General features: G+C 40.7%; 3 protein-coding genes across 3 annotated transcripts; 2 read left to right on the top strand and 1 right to left on the bottom strand.

Annotated features, from left to right (window-relative positions):
* Positions 1-2,846: 2,846 nt before the first annotated feature.
* On the bottom strand, positions 2,847-5,488 carry thnsl1 (threonine synthase like 1; the record flags this gene model as incomplete). Its single annotated transcript, XM_080050279.1, has 2 exons — positions 4,223-5,488; positions 2,847-3,650 (listed from the first exon to the last, which is right to left on the bottom strand). Exons 1-2 carry the CDS (start codon positions 5,471-5,473, stop codon positions 2,847-2,849), a joined length of 2,055 nt encoding a protein of 684 aa, XP_079906405.1. The 5' UTR covers positions 5,474-5,488.
* Positions 5,489-6,906: 1,418 nt separating this feature from the next.
* On the top strand, positions 6,907-9,333 carry enkur (enkurin, TRPC channel interacting protein; the record flags this gene model as incomplete). Its single annotated transcript, XM_080050086.1, has 5 exons — positions 6,907-6,986; positions 7,509-7,654; positions 7,761-7,981; positions 8,481-8,627; positions 9,160-9,333. The coding sequence occupies 5 exons, from the start codon at positions 6,907-6,909 to the stop codon at positions 9,331-9,333; spliced, it is 768 nt and encodes a 255-aa protein (XP_079906212.1).
* A 658-nt stretch (positions 9,334-9,991) lies between these two features.
* prtfdc1a (phosphoribosyl transferase domain containing 1a) lies at positions 9,992-17,988 on the top strand. Its single transcript, XM_080049875.1, has 10 exons — positions 9,992-10,067; positions 10,347-10,432; positions 10,741-10,847; positions 10,939-11,122; positions 12,797-12,862; positions 15,102-15,119; positions 15,678-15,760; positions 16,148-16,194; positions 16,435-16,511; positions 17,793-17,988. The coding sequence occupies exons 2-10, from the start codon at positions 10,400-10,402 to the stop codon at positions 17,838-17,840; spliced, it is 663 nt and encodes a 220-aa protein (XP_079906001.1). The 5' UTR covers positions 9,992-10,067; positions 10,347-10,399; the 3' UTR covers positions 17,841-17,988.
* The last annotated feature ends 1,366 nt before the right edge of the window (positions 17,989-19,354 follow it).

Genomic DNA, 19,354 nt, shown 5'->3' on the forward strand with positions numbered 1-19,354 from the left:
CATTAAGGAGATGGGAACAGGCTGGTACCTGCAATTATCCTTGCTCACCCAGCCGTATGCCGCTAGGAGCAGAGCAACAGCTGGCTCTCTCTTTCCTCTCACCACAGACACACACACACACACACACACACACTACCACACACACACACACACACACACACACACACGCGCACTTGCACACTACCACTCTTCCACTTCCACTCCCATTCCTCTCCTATTCACCTGCCAGGCAGTTTGATTAATAAGGCCAATGTTCACAGTGAAGCAAACCACTGAGGAGGGAGAGGGGAAGGGAGATAGCTGGTACAAAAGAGCATACAGTGCGACTATGTGCAATGTTACACATTCATCCATAGCAATACAGAATTTGAAACACGTGACTAAAATATCATCAGACAGGGGAAAGTCAAATATATAATATTGCACTGATTAAAAAAATAATAATAATAAGTTATTTGTCTCCCTCTGCACCTTTTTTCTTCCTCTGGGTGTGTTTTCCACAAGACAAAAACACCAGAGTGCTCCTCAGAAATGGATGACCTCAAACCTCAGACGCCACATTCTCCCTCTGGCTCTCTCATTATCACACAAACACTGACAAGTTAACTGACGGGCTAGTGGTGAACTCATCTTTCTCCCACACACACACACACACACACACACTTATGTCCTTTTGATTCTGTCATTTGTGCAATATGAGGCCTTGGAAAGAAAGCAAAGCACTTGAAACGGTTGACTTTTATTTATTTTGCTTTTGTATTTAATTTCTGTGCGTAACAAGGTCGACATTCCACTTCAATAGGAAGGTGCTCAGAAATCTTTATCCAATATCACTTGTGCTCTAGAGACTGTAAGGGAGAGCAAATCCCTGAAGGCAGACAATATCTTGTTGACTGACTGAAAACAGAAGAGTGTGCTGCTCAACTATCACATATGGATATTAGCTCAGATGTCGACAACAAGTTGGCCATGAAGAGTATGCACAATGGATAAATTAATTAAAGTTAAAAGTCAAACAAGTGAAGCAAATTTTTTTTTTCTCTGTTCTGGCAAATTCACAGTGCAACAGTGATACGGATCAGAGGGCATCCTCATAAAATGCTTTGTCAAATCCTTCCCGACTTTCCTTTTTTAACAACTGCATTCATAAGCAATCCTGGAGATGTATGAAACGGATCTTCCTCCCTCCTCTCCTCTCTGTGGGGCGGATGCTGAGGCAGCACCTGGATTTAAATGACTCCACTGATAGCTACAGACACAGGATTCATTTCTGTTATGGATGGTGTGACATCGGAACAGTGGAAGATTACCCAGGGTGCCCCTCTGCCCCTATGCTCTGCTTTAATATGATGATGTGTCTTCTGACTGACGCCTGGCAAAGGGGAGAAATTCTCTCACAACAAAAATATTTCTAATTCCCATGTAACCATCTCCTCTTTATACAACTAACAACAATGTTTCAAAGTGTGCTTTTGCCACATTCATGATGTATTTCGATGTACATTTGTTATTGTATTTCTATTCACTCCTTTCCAAAATATTTTTCATTGGCAAATGAGGACTTGACCTTGATGACCTAGCAAATATGAATTTGCATCCATCTGTGATATTAAAAATTAAAACATGATCTGGAAGTTAAGCCACTACCCCTGCAATGAACTCTCACCAAAAAGCCATTGTCAATATTGTTTTTTAGATTTCCTTTAAAATGTCATATTTAAGAGAAGAAAATGTAACCGCTTTAACCCAAGACTATACTGAACAAAAAGGCACAGGCATGTGTGTGGTTTATATAGCTTTTTAATGGAAATAGAACCCAGTGAGGTAGTTAATGAGTGGACACTGATAGGAGGAACGTATCCTCTGCTTGAGCTTCACCTGGTAATTAGTAGACTCTGAAACTCATTAAGATCAAACCTTTGGCTGTATTTAAATGGCATGTTGCTTTGATAGCCCTTCAAATGAAAACAAATAAACACTGCAAATATATACTGCCAACAAACAAAAAATAAACATACAATTAACTTTGAGAAGATCATCTTCCTGATTGCAGGTATTGACGTCACAAATGTTCATTATTAGTTTATTTGACCCTCTGATTTTGACTTACTGCCAGAAATGAAATCCCTTCCCAGAGTTTCACACGTAGGCTACTGTTACTGTTATATGGGCAGCAGTGCTTTAACATGGCAGTGGACGAGAGGGAGACATCCCCATCTAGTGGGCCAGGGCTCTGGGTAATAATGGGAAGAAATGTTGCTTAATCAATATAGGCTTTAGATTGAGTTTAGAGCTCTATTACAGAACGATCAGAGTCAAGGTGTTCTTCATTTGTTCTCCCTCCTGCAGGCTCAGGCAGGATTTAGACTTTTAAATTGCTTCTTTAAAATCAATTTCATGACCATGCTTGCTAATAACTGGTACTTTTTATTATTGATTATATGTATTGGATTTATTATTACCTTTTCTATTTTTTTTGGTAAGATTTTACCTTTTTTGTCCTATTATATGTTAGATTAAAAAGATAGAAAATGCATTGGAAGAAGGAAAAGTAAAAGATAGAAGAAGGATATATGGAGGATATACAGCACTTCTTGGAACAAATATTTATTGTTATTTAGTATTATTTATTATTTTCCTTGTTGGATTTCTTTGTCTATTTGTATTGAATTATCTTTGCAAGATTTCACCTTTTTTCTCCTGCTGTTGTTTGAATGTGCTTTTTTTTTAACGTACAAATACATTTGATGAATGAAGAGTACAAGATAGAAGCAACACATTGATTTCTTGTAAATAAATATGAACTTTAATTAAAAGGTGAACTAAACCTTTAAAAAAAGATAATCCTACATCACTTTCAAGAAGGAGTCCTGTATCATGCCTTCCACCTCCTCTACCAACCCACTGTACTCTGCCTCACAAACAGTGTGTCCCCTCCTGCCGCCTTTCTCCAGACATGTCATCATGTCTCTGTGCATTTCTGGTTTGGATGCCCTTAATGCTAGCAACCTCAACTGCTCTATTGGATCCTCTGGAATACTTTCAATTCCCAAGGCTTGGAACACAGCAGGAGCAAACTTCCCATAGTGAGCGGTGGAGCAAATCACCACTGGGCAGGCTCCATCTTGCAGCCTGTCCGCCACCACTTTAGCCACGGCGGTGTGTGTGTCCATGAGGTAGCCTGTCTGCGAGTGGACGCTCTTGATTGCGGATAGGCAGTCATCCTCGGAGCACCAGCCGCCTAGCACCTCCTGCTGTATCCTGCCTAGAAGAGCCTCTGGAACCTTAAAATGCTGCTGTGTATCTAAGCTCGTGAACAGCTCCTTGACAAGACGGCTGTCCCCTCCTGAGACATGGTGGATAAACCTCTCTATGTTGGAGGATTTGAGGATGTCTATGGCCGGGGAGTGGGAGAGCATCAGAGGCCGTCCCCGGAGATCGTACTCACCCGTGGAGATGAAGTCAGTGAGGATGCGGTTGTGGTTTGAGGCGCAGATGATTTTCCTTATGGGGACGCCCATCTGCTTGGCGTACAAGGCCGACATGGCGTTTCCAAAGTTACCGGAGGGGACGCAGACGTCGATGGGCTCCCCGAACTTGATGACGCCGTCTCTGCATAGGTCCAGATAGGCTGAGGAATGGTACACCACCTGCAAGAGGGAGGAGAAGTTATTGGGAGCTTGTTGCCCAATACAAGTTTGCTGCTGCCAGAAAACTGTGCTTGATCTGCACAAACAAGAGAGAGAGAGAGTACTGGACGAAACCACATTAAAACAACAGAGTAAATAAGTTATGCGCATTTTAACTGTAAAAGTGTCAACATGTGTGACATTTTACAGATATGATGTGTCCAATTCAACATTGAACTTAATCCATGCCTGAAATAAGAAGAATGAATGCTTGACAAAAAATGACCATGTGCAGTTTTACGACTTATCTGCGCTACCAAATGACCAGACCGCCACCATAAAGGTCATGCCCTCTTTCAAAAAGCATCCAATCATGTCGTTATCTTGTTTTATTTTGTTAAGCACATTTGTAACATAACAAAACATGACTGTGACTGATTAACCAAGGCCTTTATCACATGTCACAATACATTGAATAGAACACAGACATTATAAATGATCTAACAGATGCTGCTATTACCTAACATTGTCTGCTTTTCAAAGGCCTTATTACAGAATTATTTCTCTGGAGTCTAAGTCGGTGATGAACCCACCTGTGGCAGCAGCCGTGCCCAGTTGATGGAGTTGGCGGTGCTGAGAACTGTCCCATACTCCACGGAGAGGTACCCAGTCAGCCCAGACTCTCCAAACATCCTCTTTATGGACCTCTGGCAGAAGTCAAAGTCTGAGCGCACGCTGACCGCCCTGGCATTTCCCTCATCGCTGTAACTGGTCATCTGGAGCTTCTGGATCTCGCTCACTCCATCCTCCGGGAAAAATACTAGTACCCCTGTCCTGTGCTTATCGACCCCCCCAAGCCCGCCAAAACCACTCAGCACTGCACTTCCGGTGTCCCCAGATGTAGCCACCAATACAAGGTAGTTACACATCACTGGTAGGCAGTGTGCAAAGAGCTGGGGCATCAGCTGCAAGGCCAGGTCTTTGAATGAGGCGGTGGGGCCGTGGAAAAGTTCCTGGATGTATTGATTGTGGATGAGATGTTTTACAGGTGCTACTGCCTGGCTAGCAAAGTTAGCCCCGTAGGCTTTGAATACCATGGTTCTGAGATCCAGTGCAGAGACATCCAGCGGGTGTATGCACTTCTCGAGTAGAACCAAAGCGCGTTCTGGGTAAGACATGTCAACCAATCTAAGCCATTCGCGAGCTCCAATAATTGGGAAGCCACTTTTAGGAACATAGAGGCCTCCATCTGTGGCCAAACCTTCCACTACCACGTCACTGAAGTGTGTGTTCCGATTGGCTGATTCCAAGCCATCAGTCCTTGTTGAAACATAGCTTTCTGCATTGTGGTTGTGATACCTTTCCACAGCTTTAAGCACCTTCTCCACTATCTCCTCAACCGTGTCCCCTTTTCCACACAGCACCCTCAAGTCCAGCCATTTCTCATAGAACTGCTTTCTGTAGCTCAGAATGTCCCTCATGGAAGCCCCAGCCTCCTGTCCTACTATACGGTTCACTTTCATCCTGGCAAGCCTTTGTATGATGTCATCGCAATCCACGTCCAGGTAGACAACCAATCCGGACTCTCTGACGTGCTGCATCGCCGCGGTGTGAAGTGGGTTGGAGCCAGTGAGGGAGACCACGCAGCCAGACACAGAGAAGTTACACAAAGCCTGGCCTTCTTCTTCCAGGAAAAGCTCTCCGCCAACTGCTTCAAGTTTGGCGGACACAGGCATCTTCCATGTTAACTCCAAGATGTCGTCATCCACGTCAATGGCAGGCATTCCCAGTCTGTGGGCCACTATCCGACCCACTGTTGTCTTCCCCGCTCCAGGTAGGCCCATGAGAAGGAGGTTCTTGTCCCCCAGTATGGAGGCCTTGGTGCACAGCCATGACTTGGGAGTTGAAAGGGGACCAAGGATGCATCTGGCAACTCTGAGTGCATTTAGTAAACCCATTGATGATGAGTCAAATGACAGCAGACTTTTACACCTGTGAAAGGGGGAAACAAATTAAAAGTTGTTTGTACAACACATGTAGCCTACAACAAACATAATTTTATATATATATATATATTAACAATACTCGTAAAAAATAATTGCACATTGAGGTGAAATACTTTAAGACAACCGTCTTGAAATGTCCCTGGAGTAGTAAGAGTGTCCATAAGTTGTTAAGGCGTTCTCATGCAAAATACAGTTACACTTTTAATATTGTTGTAATGGTTCAGACTAGCTACAACGTGTTAGATCATTGGTCCAGTGCTGCAGGTGGCTGCAACAACAACACGTGTTTTGCAGCCAGGACAGTGGCTAGTTCCACTGAGAGTTTAATGAGTTTAATGAGCGTGACACTCACGTGAGATGTTGTTGTTATCCCGTACTTCACACCCGATAATAACTTTATAGTAGAGTCTGTTGTGACTATATGGTTCTTTTCAATAGGGCAAAGTGCAATTCTGTAGGCTTCTATATTCATTGCAGAAGAAGCACTCTGAACTGTGCACAAACAACTACGGTCAGCCTGGAGGGACAAAAAGCGTGAAACGTCGATGAGAAGTCGAAGGCTCAACAACCTTTCTACCTTTTAAAAATTAATATATTTGAAAAAAAAATGAGTTCAATTCTACCGTAGCTTTTTAATTAAATGTAACGATATATAAGAGCAAATTCCATTAAATACCTTCAACTTTCTGCAACGCGGAGTGACCTATGTGCTGCATTCACAAGCGTCTCTCACTTTTTACTTCGAATTTCTAAGTACTGTACAACTCGTATTCAACATCATTCACAATCACAAAGATGACATTTTAAATGCATTTTTTTAGATCAAAGACGTCTTAATTTAATCAGTAAAAATGAATAATGAAATATATCAGTAGGCTATATAGCCTACATGTCTGTTTCTTTTAATGAGAGCTAGTCATTTGCAGAAATAAAGCCTGTAACGCGCTATTGTGCACAATGGAAAGACATTTAAAAAAATAAGTATATTCGATAAATATAATGAGCTGAATATAAAGAATGGGTGCGATAAAGTCCAAACCAAATCTTGTTTCCATGTGAGGCGTTTAAGCCTACACTAAAAGTATTGGCTTTTACAACTGTCCGGGAATGCTACATTTGCTCGTGCAGTTGCCCAGCAACAAGCCGGCAGCGTGTTGTCAAACAAATCAGACTGCACCAAGACTTTCCAGCTAATGTGACTTTGGTCAATTAAACTAACTTTATAACCATTCTCAGTGTTAGTATTTGGACTGTTTTGAAGTCCTTTTAAAATGGCTGATTATGCATATCAACAAGAAAGCGTCTACAACCTTATTCCAAAGGAGGAGGTTCATATTCAAAAAGCACCACGGTAGGCTTATCTAGCAGCTGGGGCCTGTGGCATCTAACATAGCTCCATTTGTTGTGTTGTCAAACTAACCTCGTCAAGTTAGCGACTAGTAAGGCTGAGTTAAACCATTTCATTTTCATTTCATTTAACTTTTATTTATCCTCGAGAGACCAACCTAACCATGTGGTAACTATTGCTAAAATAGCCTAATAACGAACCCTAGTTTGGTTATGTAGAAAGAAAAAATCTACTCTGACTACATTCTGTGCAGTGAGAGGAAACTCCTACAACCAGATGAAATGCAATATTTTTATGCACATTTGATATCTATCTATCTATCTATCTATCTATCTATCTATCTATCTATCTATCTATCTATCTATCTATCTATCTATCTATCTATCTATCTATCTATCGCTATTTGCAGATAGCGATTAGGCCTACAATGTTTTTCTTTCAGTCTGTTTTATTTGAGTCATAAATGAATTTCTTTGAGATGAAATAACTTGAATACTTTCTCCAATGTGTTGCATCATTCTGCAGGTACATGTCCAAGTACAGACCAACTGTGGTTCTTGAGAAAAAGTCCAGCAAGGACCCCATGAGAACCATGGGGCCAGCGAAGGTTGAGGTGCCGTCCCCGGAAAAATACCTGAAGAAGCATTCACATGAGTCTAGGTTGGCCGAGAGTGAGTTCTCCTACTAACTTTAATGTGATATACATGTGTGTGTGGGTGTGTGTGTGTGTGTCTTTGAGCAGTTTTTACTCACCTTAATATTGTCATGTTCTTTCAGAGGCGGCCCAGGCTACCAAAGACCTTCGTAACACTGTGAAGAATCCAGCCGTTCCTGCTAGGGGAGACATTCCACCTATGGGCTATACAACCAACAGAGACTTTGTAAAGACGGCTACAGCAGTGCCCATGAAACCCAAGCCGACATGTGTGGACACCAGTAAGGGACACAAGCAGCTCCTTGAGAATTCAGGACTTCTCCCCAAGTACATCAAGAAAGCGGTATTTCATTTTCTAAGTCAAAAAATGTACCTTGTTTGATTAAGTCAGCTACAACAATATTACTATAAATATAAAATGACAAGCAGCAGATACAAGTACAACTACCGCCTGGCGACCTCACAATTTGTAATGTTGCAGCAACCTTTAACCTTCAAAATCTAGTCAGTTCACCCTGAAGTCCACCTGTAAGTTTGTGCTACATCTGTCAAAATCCCTCAATGCACTCTTAAAATATTGTGTTCACAACATTTAAGGTCACGGTAACCTTGACCTTTGACCTCCAAAATGTATTCATTTAATCCTTGAGTCAAAGTTGACATTTGTGCCAACTTGATGGACGGATGGATGGACCGTCAATTCGAAAACATTCCCCCCCCCCCCCATTTTTAAATCATTGACGTGGAGGCATAAAAACCTAGGAAAAAATCCCTTCTTTTTGAGTTGCTTTGCTTGGTCCACTCTGATTTTTTTTTTCTGTCTTTCGTGTCTCTATTTGCAGAATTACGGTGAAGTGCCCGAGTACCTGCACAAGCGCAATGAAGAAGAGCGGATGATGCAGGAGGCGTATGACAACTATGTGAGAGAGCAGAGGGAGCTGGGAGCCATTCAATACCTGTCTGACGAGGAGAGACGCGCAGTCCTGGAGGTATAAGAGCGCGTCAAGCACACAATGGCAATTCTCAATCAGCAGGCGGTTGTACAGACACCTGGAACAATTTGAGCGGCACAGGAAATCAATTCGATAATTATACGTCTCTGACATGTTTGGGAAGAGAACACTTTTTATTCACTCCTAAGATAAAAAGGGCCTTTGTACACCCGTCATGCATGATCGTTATTTGAACTTGTTTAAGCAGAGGTTTGGAGAACATGCACAACTAAACCAAATGCGTTAAAGCACCTGTGAGTATTCTAGGATTCATTTCTCACGTTGAGTGTTTTTGAAGCGTGACTTACAGAACCTATGTGATTTGCACAAACAATTATCCAATCAACACTTATCAAGCGGCATCATATCTCACACTCATCAACACCAGATAATTAGCCCTCTAATATAGCCAATACCACACATTCGTTCTAAAGCTAATACAACTTGCTTGCTCTATAAAAATATCGCCTTGAATCTGGAGATGACTCTGTGATAGTGATGGGTGTCTTTATGTGGCTGCACTCTGCAGGGCCTGAAGAGGAACTGGGACCAGCTGCACCACGAGTACCAGGGCATCTCGCTGGTCATAGACACCATGTCAAAGAAGTTCCAGAAAGACCGTCTGGAGGTGGCCATGAAGCAGCTGGAGAACAGCATCAACCTCTTTGAGAGGTTCAAGACCATCTACATAGCCAATAACTAGGACAGGCATTTTGTGTGGAGTACCCCACCTTACAACCTTAGTTCAAACATGAGTAAAATAAAACTTATATGAAGCAAAACTAAAATTGTAAAGCCCAGCTTACTGAAAATCAGCAAAATATTCAAATTAAAGCATTGACCTAACTCTGGCAACAAAAAAAGGTCATCACAATCATTCAGAATTACCCTCTCGGAACCATGTAAATTCATATCAAATTTATAAGATGTCTGGCCACTAGTTGAGATATATGTGTCTACCACTAGTAGGGCAATCTTTAAAAGAAAATGTGTAATTTAAAGATTTTTTTTAGTGGAGCATCTATTAAAGTATAGAGGATATTAAAAATTTGAGCCCAATATTATTCTTTCTTTTTCACCTTCTAGAGCTGCTTTCAAACAGTTGTCTGAGAATCCTTTAAAATCTATTTCATTCTGACCAAATAAAGTGTACCACATGGGAAACTGAACCAAGTATTTGTTTTGGTATTTCATTCCCCCCCGTTCTCCTGCAGTGGCTTGTGATGCGGCCACAAGCCAGCACATTGTCACATGAAGCTGATTATCCCAGTAATTCTCCATTAGTCAAACAAAGCTGTCCCTCTTTTTACGCAAATGACTGAAGCGTGATCACCCCTCAGCCCATGTGGCTGGCCTGGACCAGACTTCTCCGGATAGCATTTTGACTTTCTTTTACTTGTACTCCTTTTTATTTTGTGAAAAGAACACAACAACACGGTAAGAAATGCTTTGGTGGTCATTGATTATGAATGTTGCACAGCAGTGTAATGTAGTTGACATGCACAGGCAGAATGTCACATTTAGGTTTAAAAGAATGAATTGTTATTCCAAGCTACAGGACATTTGCTCCTCTTAAATCTGAAGGAGATTTTCTGGTCTCTTGTCCTACTTTTTAACCTTATCTTTGTTGTAACTTTTTATAGGAAGACGGAAAGCCTCTTGTTATTTGGTCCAGTGTATGTATGATAACGTATTTCTGTGTATTTCCCACTGAAGGGCACTGCTTTGTGAATCTTTGCCCCGGTGGAGACAGTTTTCACCTAGTAAAAATGGACAACGCAGGGATGAAAAGAGGAATTGTGGTATGTTTTCACTTATCATTATTTATTAGACATACATACCAACAAACACATTGTAATTTGTTGTATTAGCTTCCACTGTGGCTTCTTCCAAATCAATTATACTGTATATTTTTGAATTTTTTAAACTAGTTAAACTGAGCTGTTCAATTTTCTTTTTTAAGATTCCCACGTTGTTAAAATGCCTCTATATGGTTCACTACAGCAACATTTCAAAATATTATGCAAATAATTACAAGTAGAATTCATGTTTATATTTCCTTTAACTTTATAAATAAATAGATTCTGGATTTTGCCGTTGCCTGTTGTAGATTAAAGATGACTGGCCAGGACACAGCCTGGACCTGTTCACTTACCCTGAACACTACCATGAAGACATAGAGAGTGTTTACATCCCACATGGGGTCATCATGAACAGGTAAAAATACCAGCAACACAAGGAATTATTCAATTTTTTTCATTCATTTCTTGGTCTCTTGTATTTGTGTTGATGGGATTTGCCCCTGCAGGATAGAGCGTCTGGCCCGATACGTCATGGATGACTTTGATGACAGTAAGATAATAGTGCTGTGCGTGCTGAAGGGAGGCTACAAGTTCTGTGCAGACCTGGTCGAGTTCATCAAAGTTCTCGGACGCAACTCCAACAAATACCTGGAGACCCGCACAGAGTTCATCCGTCTGAAGAGCTACCTAGTAAGTCAACTGTACAGGGCACTGAAATACACTAAAACAGGCATAGATCTGTTTTTTTTAAAGCAGATAATTTATTTTAGTGCCACTAGTCATGACCGGTTTGAGTCTACTCAGAGGCCTCTGTTGCAAGTTATTCGCCATCTTTGTCTGCCCTAATTACCTGTGGATTCTTACTTGAAAATACCTTAAAAAAAACTAAATGCATTTGTTATGTTATGATTTGTCCAAAGACAGACAATTATATAAATAAGTCATTCATTGAGTAAAACTTAAAAGTGTGTCATATTGTCATAATTGGCCCAATTTCAACATCCCATATACGTACAAGAAAAATAGCGTCTGACTTTTGTATTAGCCACCAGATGTCACTGTTGTTCATGTGTAGCGAGTAGAGAGCACATTCAGTCAGGACAGTAAGGACACATCAAGGACAATTGATTGTGGAGCTCGGGTCATGAAAATACCCAGAATGCTAACTGGTGTTTTTGCTGCAGCCAAGAGGAACCACTTATAACACAGTCTAACACCTGGAACGTATGAACCGAGGAATTTAAAGTTTATATTGATATCACTTAACAAATGTCATCGCCGTCACTTATTTTTCTTTAGTGTATTTTGGCAAAGAGCACATCCAAAATGATGTGTTATACATTTCTCTGTATGTGGTCACATTCCTTTGCCCCCGTTACAGCACAGGGGAGAATTCACTTTATATTTCAGAGTTTACACATGTTTAATTAGCTACAAGGACAAGCCTGAAGAGAATTATAGATATTGTTTTATCTTGCTGTTTATGTTAAACCACAACAACGTCATTGAATGATGTCAAGGGATTTTTTTAAATCCCAAAAAAAAAATTTGACTCCCACTAAGACAAAAATACCTAGATATACCTTGGGAGTGCGGATCTACATGATCTACATTGTTCAAATGACAATGATTACATTCTTAGCCCCGTTAGGACAATTGTATGCAGCAGCTTCCGACCTAAATATTAAAGGGTGTAATCTTAACACTTTCATTAGATACTGGTAAAAAAAAAATACATACACTAATCAATAAATGAAGATAGTAAATCAGGTGAGGCTGCTCAAAAATATTTAAACATTATAATTACATGTCAACAATCAACATTGCACCAAGTCACTGTTACTCCACTAAAGGACAGTGTTTAAGCTAAACTGCTGTTCTCACACGTCATGATGGGGTCAGCTGACCTGACCCTGGGGCCAAGATTTTGTCCATGTCCCCTCTCCTCTTATCCAAGTGATGCATAGCCGACTGAATCCAACTTCAAAGCTGTCAGTCTTCAAAGCTGTGCTTCCTACAGTCTGTCTTTGTCTAACACTGTACATTTAAAGTCATTATAAAATATTCTCCCTTTTTGTGTTCTCTTGTGTTAATGCTGCTGCCGTTTTTTTCTTCGGACTGTGCAATAGAGCCAAATAATTGAGAAAGACTAGTGTTATATGTCCTCGAGGAAACATCTGGGTTTCTCAATCCGACAGACCGTTTATTGTTTTTTCTGGATGCCTAAGAAAAAATATTTTATGTAAACAATCGCTGTTGAGGAAGGAGCAAAAGTGCAAGAAAAGCAAAACAGCGACATTCTTTATTTACTATGATTGCACAATTTGAGTCTGTTTTCCATTTTTCCATCTTCCCCTCTCCTAGAATGACCAATCGACAGAGGAGCTGCACATCATAGGAAGCCGGGATCTGTCTATCCTGCGTGGAAAGGTGTGTGTCAATAGGTTTTCCACTTCCTTTTGGACAGTTTTTGCACGGGCCAGTTCTCTTTGCCAGTATTCTAAGTTTTTTAAGAGAGTCTACCTCAAGAGGGAGCTGTGACATATATTGTTATATGGTCAGCATTTGTGAACAGGTAAAACAATGGAGAAGGCAGTCTTTACTTTAAATAGATTAGTAATAGATTTGTATCCTATATAAGTGCAAAATATATTAAAGCTATAACGCGTAACTTTTTCATATTAGTGGAGGTTGATTTCATTCAAGTCATCGCCAAACAAGTTGACATAAAGTTGATTAAGCCTTATCAGCTCCACAAAACTCTCTCTGCGAGAAGCACCCAGGAAATGTTTCAGTTGTTGATTCCACTGCTAGGAAAAAAACCTGGACGTACAGCAGAAGGAATAAAATCCATGAGCTATCACCGCAGGCTTACCTCATGTAGATGCGCAGACAGTGTTGTAATTACTGAGAATTCCTCATGGGGCCGACAGAAGTTACGCACTATAGCCTTGAAGGGTTCTCCTCACAACTATCTCATTGTGCACACTTTGTTAAAGTGGTTTGCCCTTTTCCAACCACGGCAATGAAACAGACTTTTCAAGAAAATGAATGTTCCCACTAGGAAGATTGAGAGGTCCATAGAGCACATAGGATCATGAGGAATGATCCCTCCTCACTACATTATTCTCTGAGACAGGCGTAAAACAGAATCTTCACTTCGCTCATCTGTAAGGGTGCGAAAACATGCCCACGCGTTTGCCTAAAAAAATAAATTACGCTGAATTCCACTGGCCGAGATGACTGAATGTGCAAGCAGCATTTTCCCTGGTGGGTGAAAAGGTCAATGGGAGTGAGAAGCAAAAAGGGTGACCACCACCTGGCACAGAAAACATGAATCACTCCACGTTGTCTGTGTGTTGCGTAAATCAACACTCTTGTTCAACACTTCACCCCCCACTAACTCTCATATCTCCTCAGAAATGAATTATGGAGCAATCATTCTTTGTAAGCCTGACACTGAAACATTGAGTCACAGTTTCAGGTAGATTATGAGTTTTTGTGCTACTACTGACGCTGATTTACAAACTACGGATCTCTAGGTGAAGACTTGAGGGGCATGAGCAAGCTCCCTGGTTTCTATCAATTGAGTCCTTGCCAGCAGCATCTATCAGCATGAGATTCTTATGCAATTCTTTCTCTCCTACTCTCACTGTGAATTCATAGCACTCAGATGTCTTAAACCCGATTATTACGGTAATCCAAGTAGTTCAATTTAATATCAGCATGCATAGATAAATTCAACTTCTAGAGAAATAACTTTTGGAGCATATGACATATCTTTCTCTCAAGAAGAAAAGATTATTTTTTGCAGCTGGTAAAATTCAAAGCACGTCTTTATATTGAAAAATAAATATTATTTGCAAAATTTCTAATTGAATCATAAACTATTTCAGCCGTGCTAACATGGATAGCAACAGAAGTCTGGCTGAAGACTCTCAGTCTTGATTACTGATGAAATACTATACAATCTTGCCCAACTTCAGCTCTCCGAACTCTTAGCATTTGTTCGGTGCCCACACTATATAGCAACGATTGATTGTCAACAAAGTCTTTGCCAGAGTCAGGATTGATTGGTTAAGCCACTTGGATCCCACAAAACTCCTAATCCAGTCACCCAAGGAGAGCTATAAATTCCCTAACAAACGATGCTATATACACAGTCAAATGATTGCAAATGCACAGTTGGCAGTACAGTGTGATTACAGTGTAAATCAATACAGGTTAATTATGTCTACATGTCCCCGTTACCCACTTTATGTGATTGTTATGTATCAATGTTCAGGTATAAACCGAGGGGAACATTGGCTGGTGTTCTGCATTCTCTCCGATCGCTCTGCCCAAACCATAGATACTCTCACAAAGAGCCTCATACACCCAGGCCAAGGGAACAAGGACTCACTTGAAAACCCTGCAGCAGGGAAAGTGTGCAACTCCCGGACACTCAGAAGTCACTGTAGACACAGATGTTCGCTACTGTGTGGAAGAGAATGAGCTGTCTGTGTTTTTGTTAAGGCGCCGAAGATGCTGCCAACATTGTTGCTATAGATACCATGTGTAAGAATCGCACAGTTCACAATTCACTTTTTATTTACACTTTGTTTGAACTGTTGTGTTCAAATTGTTTTACTAATGTTTTTTTTTTCTTCTTTTTTTACATGTTACCAAGAGTGTGTTGGTTGTTGAGGTGAGTCTGACTTTCAGTGTAATTCATTGTATCAACTAGATGATGTCAATCAAGCATGTCCTTTACATTTTGACCTGTAAATGTTCTGTATGCACTTCTTTTAGAGTCTTGTTGATTGGGAAGCCATTATGCTCAGTAAGAGCTGCACCTCTTTTGTTTTAGGTCTTTAAAAGAAAAAAAGTATTCTTCTTCTACTTTGAGATCATATTTCAGTTGTAAAAGTTTCTGTACAGAAGTCAGAAAACACATAAGCACAATATCATAATTGTTTAATCCAAGAGTCCGTTTTGATCAAATATCGTTGCTACATTGTTGTTGCTAAAAACTACTCTCAGTTGCCGTTCAAGTTCTTGGCATGAAACAGATATGTCTTTGGAATTATGTGTGAAATATGCATTGCTTGTACTCATTAGTGATTTATTAACATGTTAAAGTATTTAATCGTTGTAAAAACATGAAGTTAGAAAATGTTTCCCATCCCGTTATCTGCATATTTGTCATTTTCCTCCTCTTTCAAAGCATTCTCAATCCCCCCCTCTTCCTCCTCCCTTCCCTCAGGCCATGGTTGACACAGGAAAGACCATGAAGGCCCTTCTGGAGCATGTGGCCACCTTTGAACCCAAGATGGTCAAGGTCGCAGGGTGAGCCCGTTTTTTTTCCTCTTTTTCTCTCTATCTCTATCATGGGGGGAAGTGCCAATCGTGTGACAAAGGCAAGAGGAAGATATCACTTGTCACTATCTCATGTCCGCGGGATGTTCCTATGCTCTCCGAGATCACAGACACAAGATAAACATCTTTCCTCGCACACACACGGTTTATGTTGAAAGTGTATCTCCTCTGTTATGGATGTGTCTGTGTAAGGGTTAGCATTTTGCATTGTTGCATGGAAGCATCTCCCATCTTTGTATCAGGACATATATTTGTAACAGTTTATATTACTTTTGAAGTACTAGGGGTAAGTCCAAGGTCTAAGTTTGTTCTGCACTGTAGCATTTTGGGAAATTAACTCTCTATTTAATCTTTCAGTTTGCTGGTGAAGAGGGTCCCTAGCATGGCGGAAAGTCTGACAGACTGTAAGTTGTTAATGTCGTCTATTCCACTCACCTTGTTACATGTTTATGGGCTTAATCGTATTTCATTTAACTGCATCGGATATGTTTGTCTGTCAGTTTAGATGCCTGTTTTTCCAGTGTTTCTTAGTGGTTGCTTAAGTGTGGTTTTGCACTTATTGCATATTCTACCCCAAATGAATTTAAGCATTTACACACATCATGTGTACTCTTTCTCATCCAAGTCTGTGTTTGCTCCGACAGATGTTGGATTTGAAATCCCCAACCGTTTTGTGGTGGGTTACGCCTTGGACTACAATGAATACTTCCGTGACCTGAATGTAAGTCCAGTGCTGCAAGCCGCACACAACCTTTAGAAAGATTTAAGAGAAAGAGATGAAAGAGATGTTTTGGGGGGGGGGGGGAGGAGAGGGGGGGTGGAGGTAAACATAGTAAATCAAAGGGATGCACTCATCTCTCAGAAACCTTAACCCACCCAACAGGTACATATCACCTCTGAATGCCCCAGGAGGCTTCTGGTGCGGGCAAAGCAGCTGAAATCACCCAATCCAGGATTTTCCATTGAAAAATGTGCATACGATAGCACGTGGTCTGAATACGGCATAAGTAAAATCAATAAATATAAAGGGACATATACTGCCTCTGATTTTTTTTAATTTTCTTATACTTTATTGGACATTTTTCCATCATCATGAAATCAAACCTTGGTACATCTGTCAGCCTATGGTACTTTCTCTTCTGACTACTTCCCTAGTGCATTTAACCCACCAAACTCTTCTGCAAACTTTGATTCAGAAGTTCAACATATCCTCTTGTTTTCTTTGTCACACCCTTGACATTCTATTCCGAGCCAGATTTTCTCATTCTGAAATGAGTAGGTGCAAATTTACGTGAAATCTGTCTTTTTTTAAATATCCGTATAGACGTGGCCTCGAATTTACCTCTGACTCATGTGAAACACTAAGCCTAGAACGACTCCCATTGCTGTGTGTGTGTGTGTGTGTGTGTGTGTGTGTGTGTGTGTGTGTGTGTGTGTGTGTGTGTGTGTGTGTGTGTGTGTGTGTGTGTGTGTGTGTGTGTGTGTGTGTGTGTGTGTGTGTGTGTGTGTGTGTGTGTGTGTGTGTGTGTGTGTGTGTGTGTTTATTCACATGGGTGTGTGTGCTGCATATACTGTATGCACTGTATGCTTGAGGGGGGTGGGTTGGTATTCATTACGAAAGTTTGAAAGAGGGCGAACTGTGGAATGTGGAGGTTAGAATCTCATTATCGGGCTGAGTTAAAGCTTCCCCCCTCCTATCTGTCTTTATCCTACAGAAGAAATATGAGCTGAACCCCCAGGACGCCCAAAAGTTTAAATTATGAACGGGTCATATCTTTGTAGATTACCTTGCCTTCAATTGATTGCAAGCTTCACCTTTTTTCAAACTATTTATGGCATAATCAGGCTCTCCGGACACACTGGAATTTCCCACAGGGCAGGGTGATCTTAGACAAATATTTTGCCAACGTAGGATGCTACGATTGAAACCCACTGAAGGGGCCATTACACATTGAAGTTAGTTACACAAGCTAATGTGTTCTTTCTCCCACTTGTTCTTCAGCATATCTGTGTCATCAGCAAGACTGGGAAGATGAAGTACAAGATTTGAAAACCATTTGTCTACATTCTTCGGCAATATGTAAAGGTTCAGTTTAAATAGTTTTACTCAGACTGCAGTGTAAAAATTTAAAAAAGCATTTGTACCGTATATACACGGGTATTTGAATGTAATGTTAAATGGATGCCACATGTTACAAGTGCTTCATATTGAAATAATCTTTTTTCTCTCAAAGCGTTCAGTCATAACCTTTGAGAATACATCAGAGAATTGTCCTTTCAAAATAAAACATTATATTGTGATGTAAGTGTTGCCTCATCCTCCTGTTTTGTTGTGATGCGCACACGGGAACAAAGAAAGTGAATAGATAAAAGAGAAGAAGCACTGCCCACCAGGAGAGGACGTTGGTGACAGATGGAGTGAGCGTATGGACGCTGGCATCCCCCGTGCCCGCCCGGATGACGCCCACTCTGACTTATGGAAAACACGCAGCAGGCGGGTCCAACAGCGATTCCCCCACCACGCTGTATGCAGACCGGAGTGTCTTTGTATCATCTAAAACAACTTCTTCCATTGAAATGCAATCTTACAGAGACGCACAAATTCAGCCATTTAAAAAGACATGTAGATTTTGTGTAAATTGTGTTTTTTATATTGAAAATTCCACCGATTGAGCAACCCACAAGACACTACTGCTCCTCACTTTTTGATTTATTGAAAACCCACTAATTCTTTCATCAAAACAATACTTGAATTGCACTTCCTAATAGAAAAATCTCTTCATTCCACTGAATCGCAAATAATCAGTTATGTTTTTTCAAGGTTTTTTGTGCTGCATTTAAACTGCAAGCCCTTGATCTCTGGGGGGGACAATGCTTTCTGTAAAGGCCCGACATCAAAATACCTGAAGCCTCAGTGCTCCGAACTACAAACGCACTACAACACACACGAGCACACAGAGGTATTTTGTCTGTTCTGTTGCCATCGTTGGGGTGACTGAGAGAGGCAATTGTGCGTGTCCACAAACAGACCAGAACACGCTCCCCCTCTATGCAGCGTGCACTCGGGGAGTGTTATCATGTGGCTACGCACTCTTGATTCTTAATCACCTTGAAACTCCAAACAGCCGTCACGACACATAACAGGAATGCAAATGCACACACAAGGATTATTACAACAACAGTGAAAAGATTTGTCACTGTGATGGGATTCAACATCCCAAACAAAAAAATGGAGCAATGATTAAAGTCACTCTTTAAGTTTTAAGGAAAACTGCATACATTTGAGCCAACTAATGATCTTTTGTTGAGATCACTTATCGTAATGAAAATGTCTCTTTCATACAGTATGTAATGTATACAAACTTCAGATTTTGAGTACTTACGAAGAATTACAAACAGTTGTGCCAACAAATTCTGTCATATGGATCGCAAACAAAACCAAGTCCGTCAAGTTACACTACATATGAACAAAAGATCTTTAGTTGGCTCCAATGTAAGCATCTTTCATTAAAACTCAAGAGTTTAAGTTGGCCTCAAAAAATCTAGTGACTATGTCTAAAGGGA

Source organism: Ammodytes marinus (assembly GCF_949987685.1).
Source record: "Ammodytes marinus genome assembly, chromosome: 21".
NCBI classification, from domain to species: domain Eukaryota; kingdom Metazoa; phylum Chordata; class Actinopteri; order Uranoscopiformes; family Ammodytidae; genus Ammodytes; species Ammodytes marinus.

Coding starts and splice junctions, on each gene's coding strand:
- prtfdc1a (XM_080049875.1), top strand. CDS start 10,400: ATGGACAACGCAGGGATGAAAAGAGGAATTGTG. Junction 16,195..16,434: donor GGCGGAAAGTCTGACAGACT/GTAAGTTGTTAA, acceptor TTGCTCCGACAG/ATGTTGGATTTGAAATCCCC. Junction 16,512..17,792: donor AATACTTCCGTGACCTGAAT/GTAAGTCCAGTG, acceptor CTTGTTCTTCAG/CATATCTGTGTCATCAGCAA.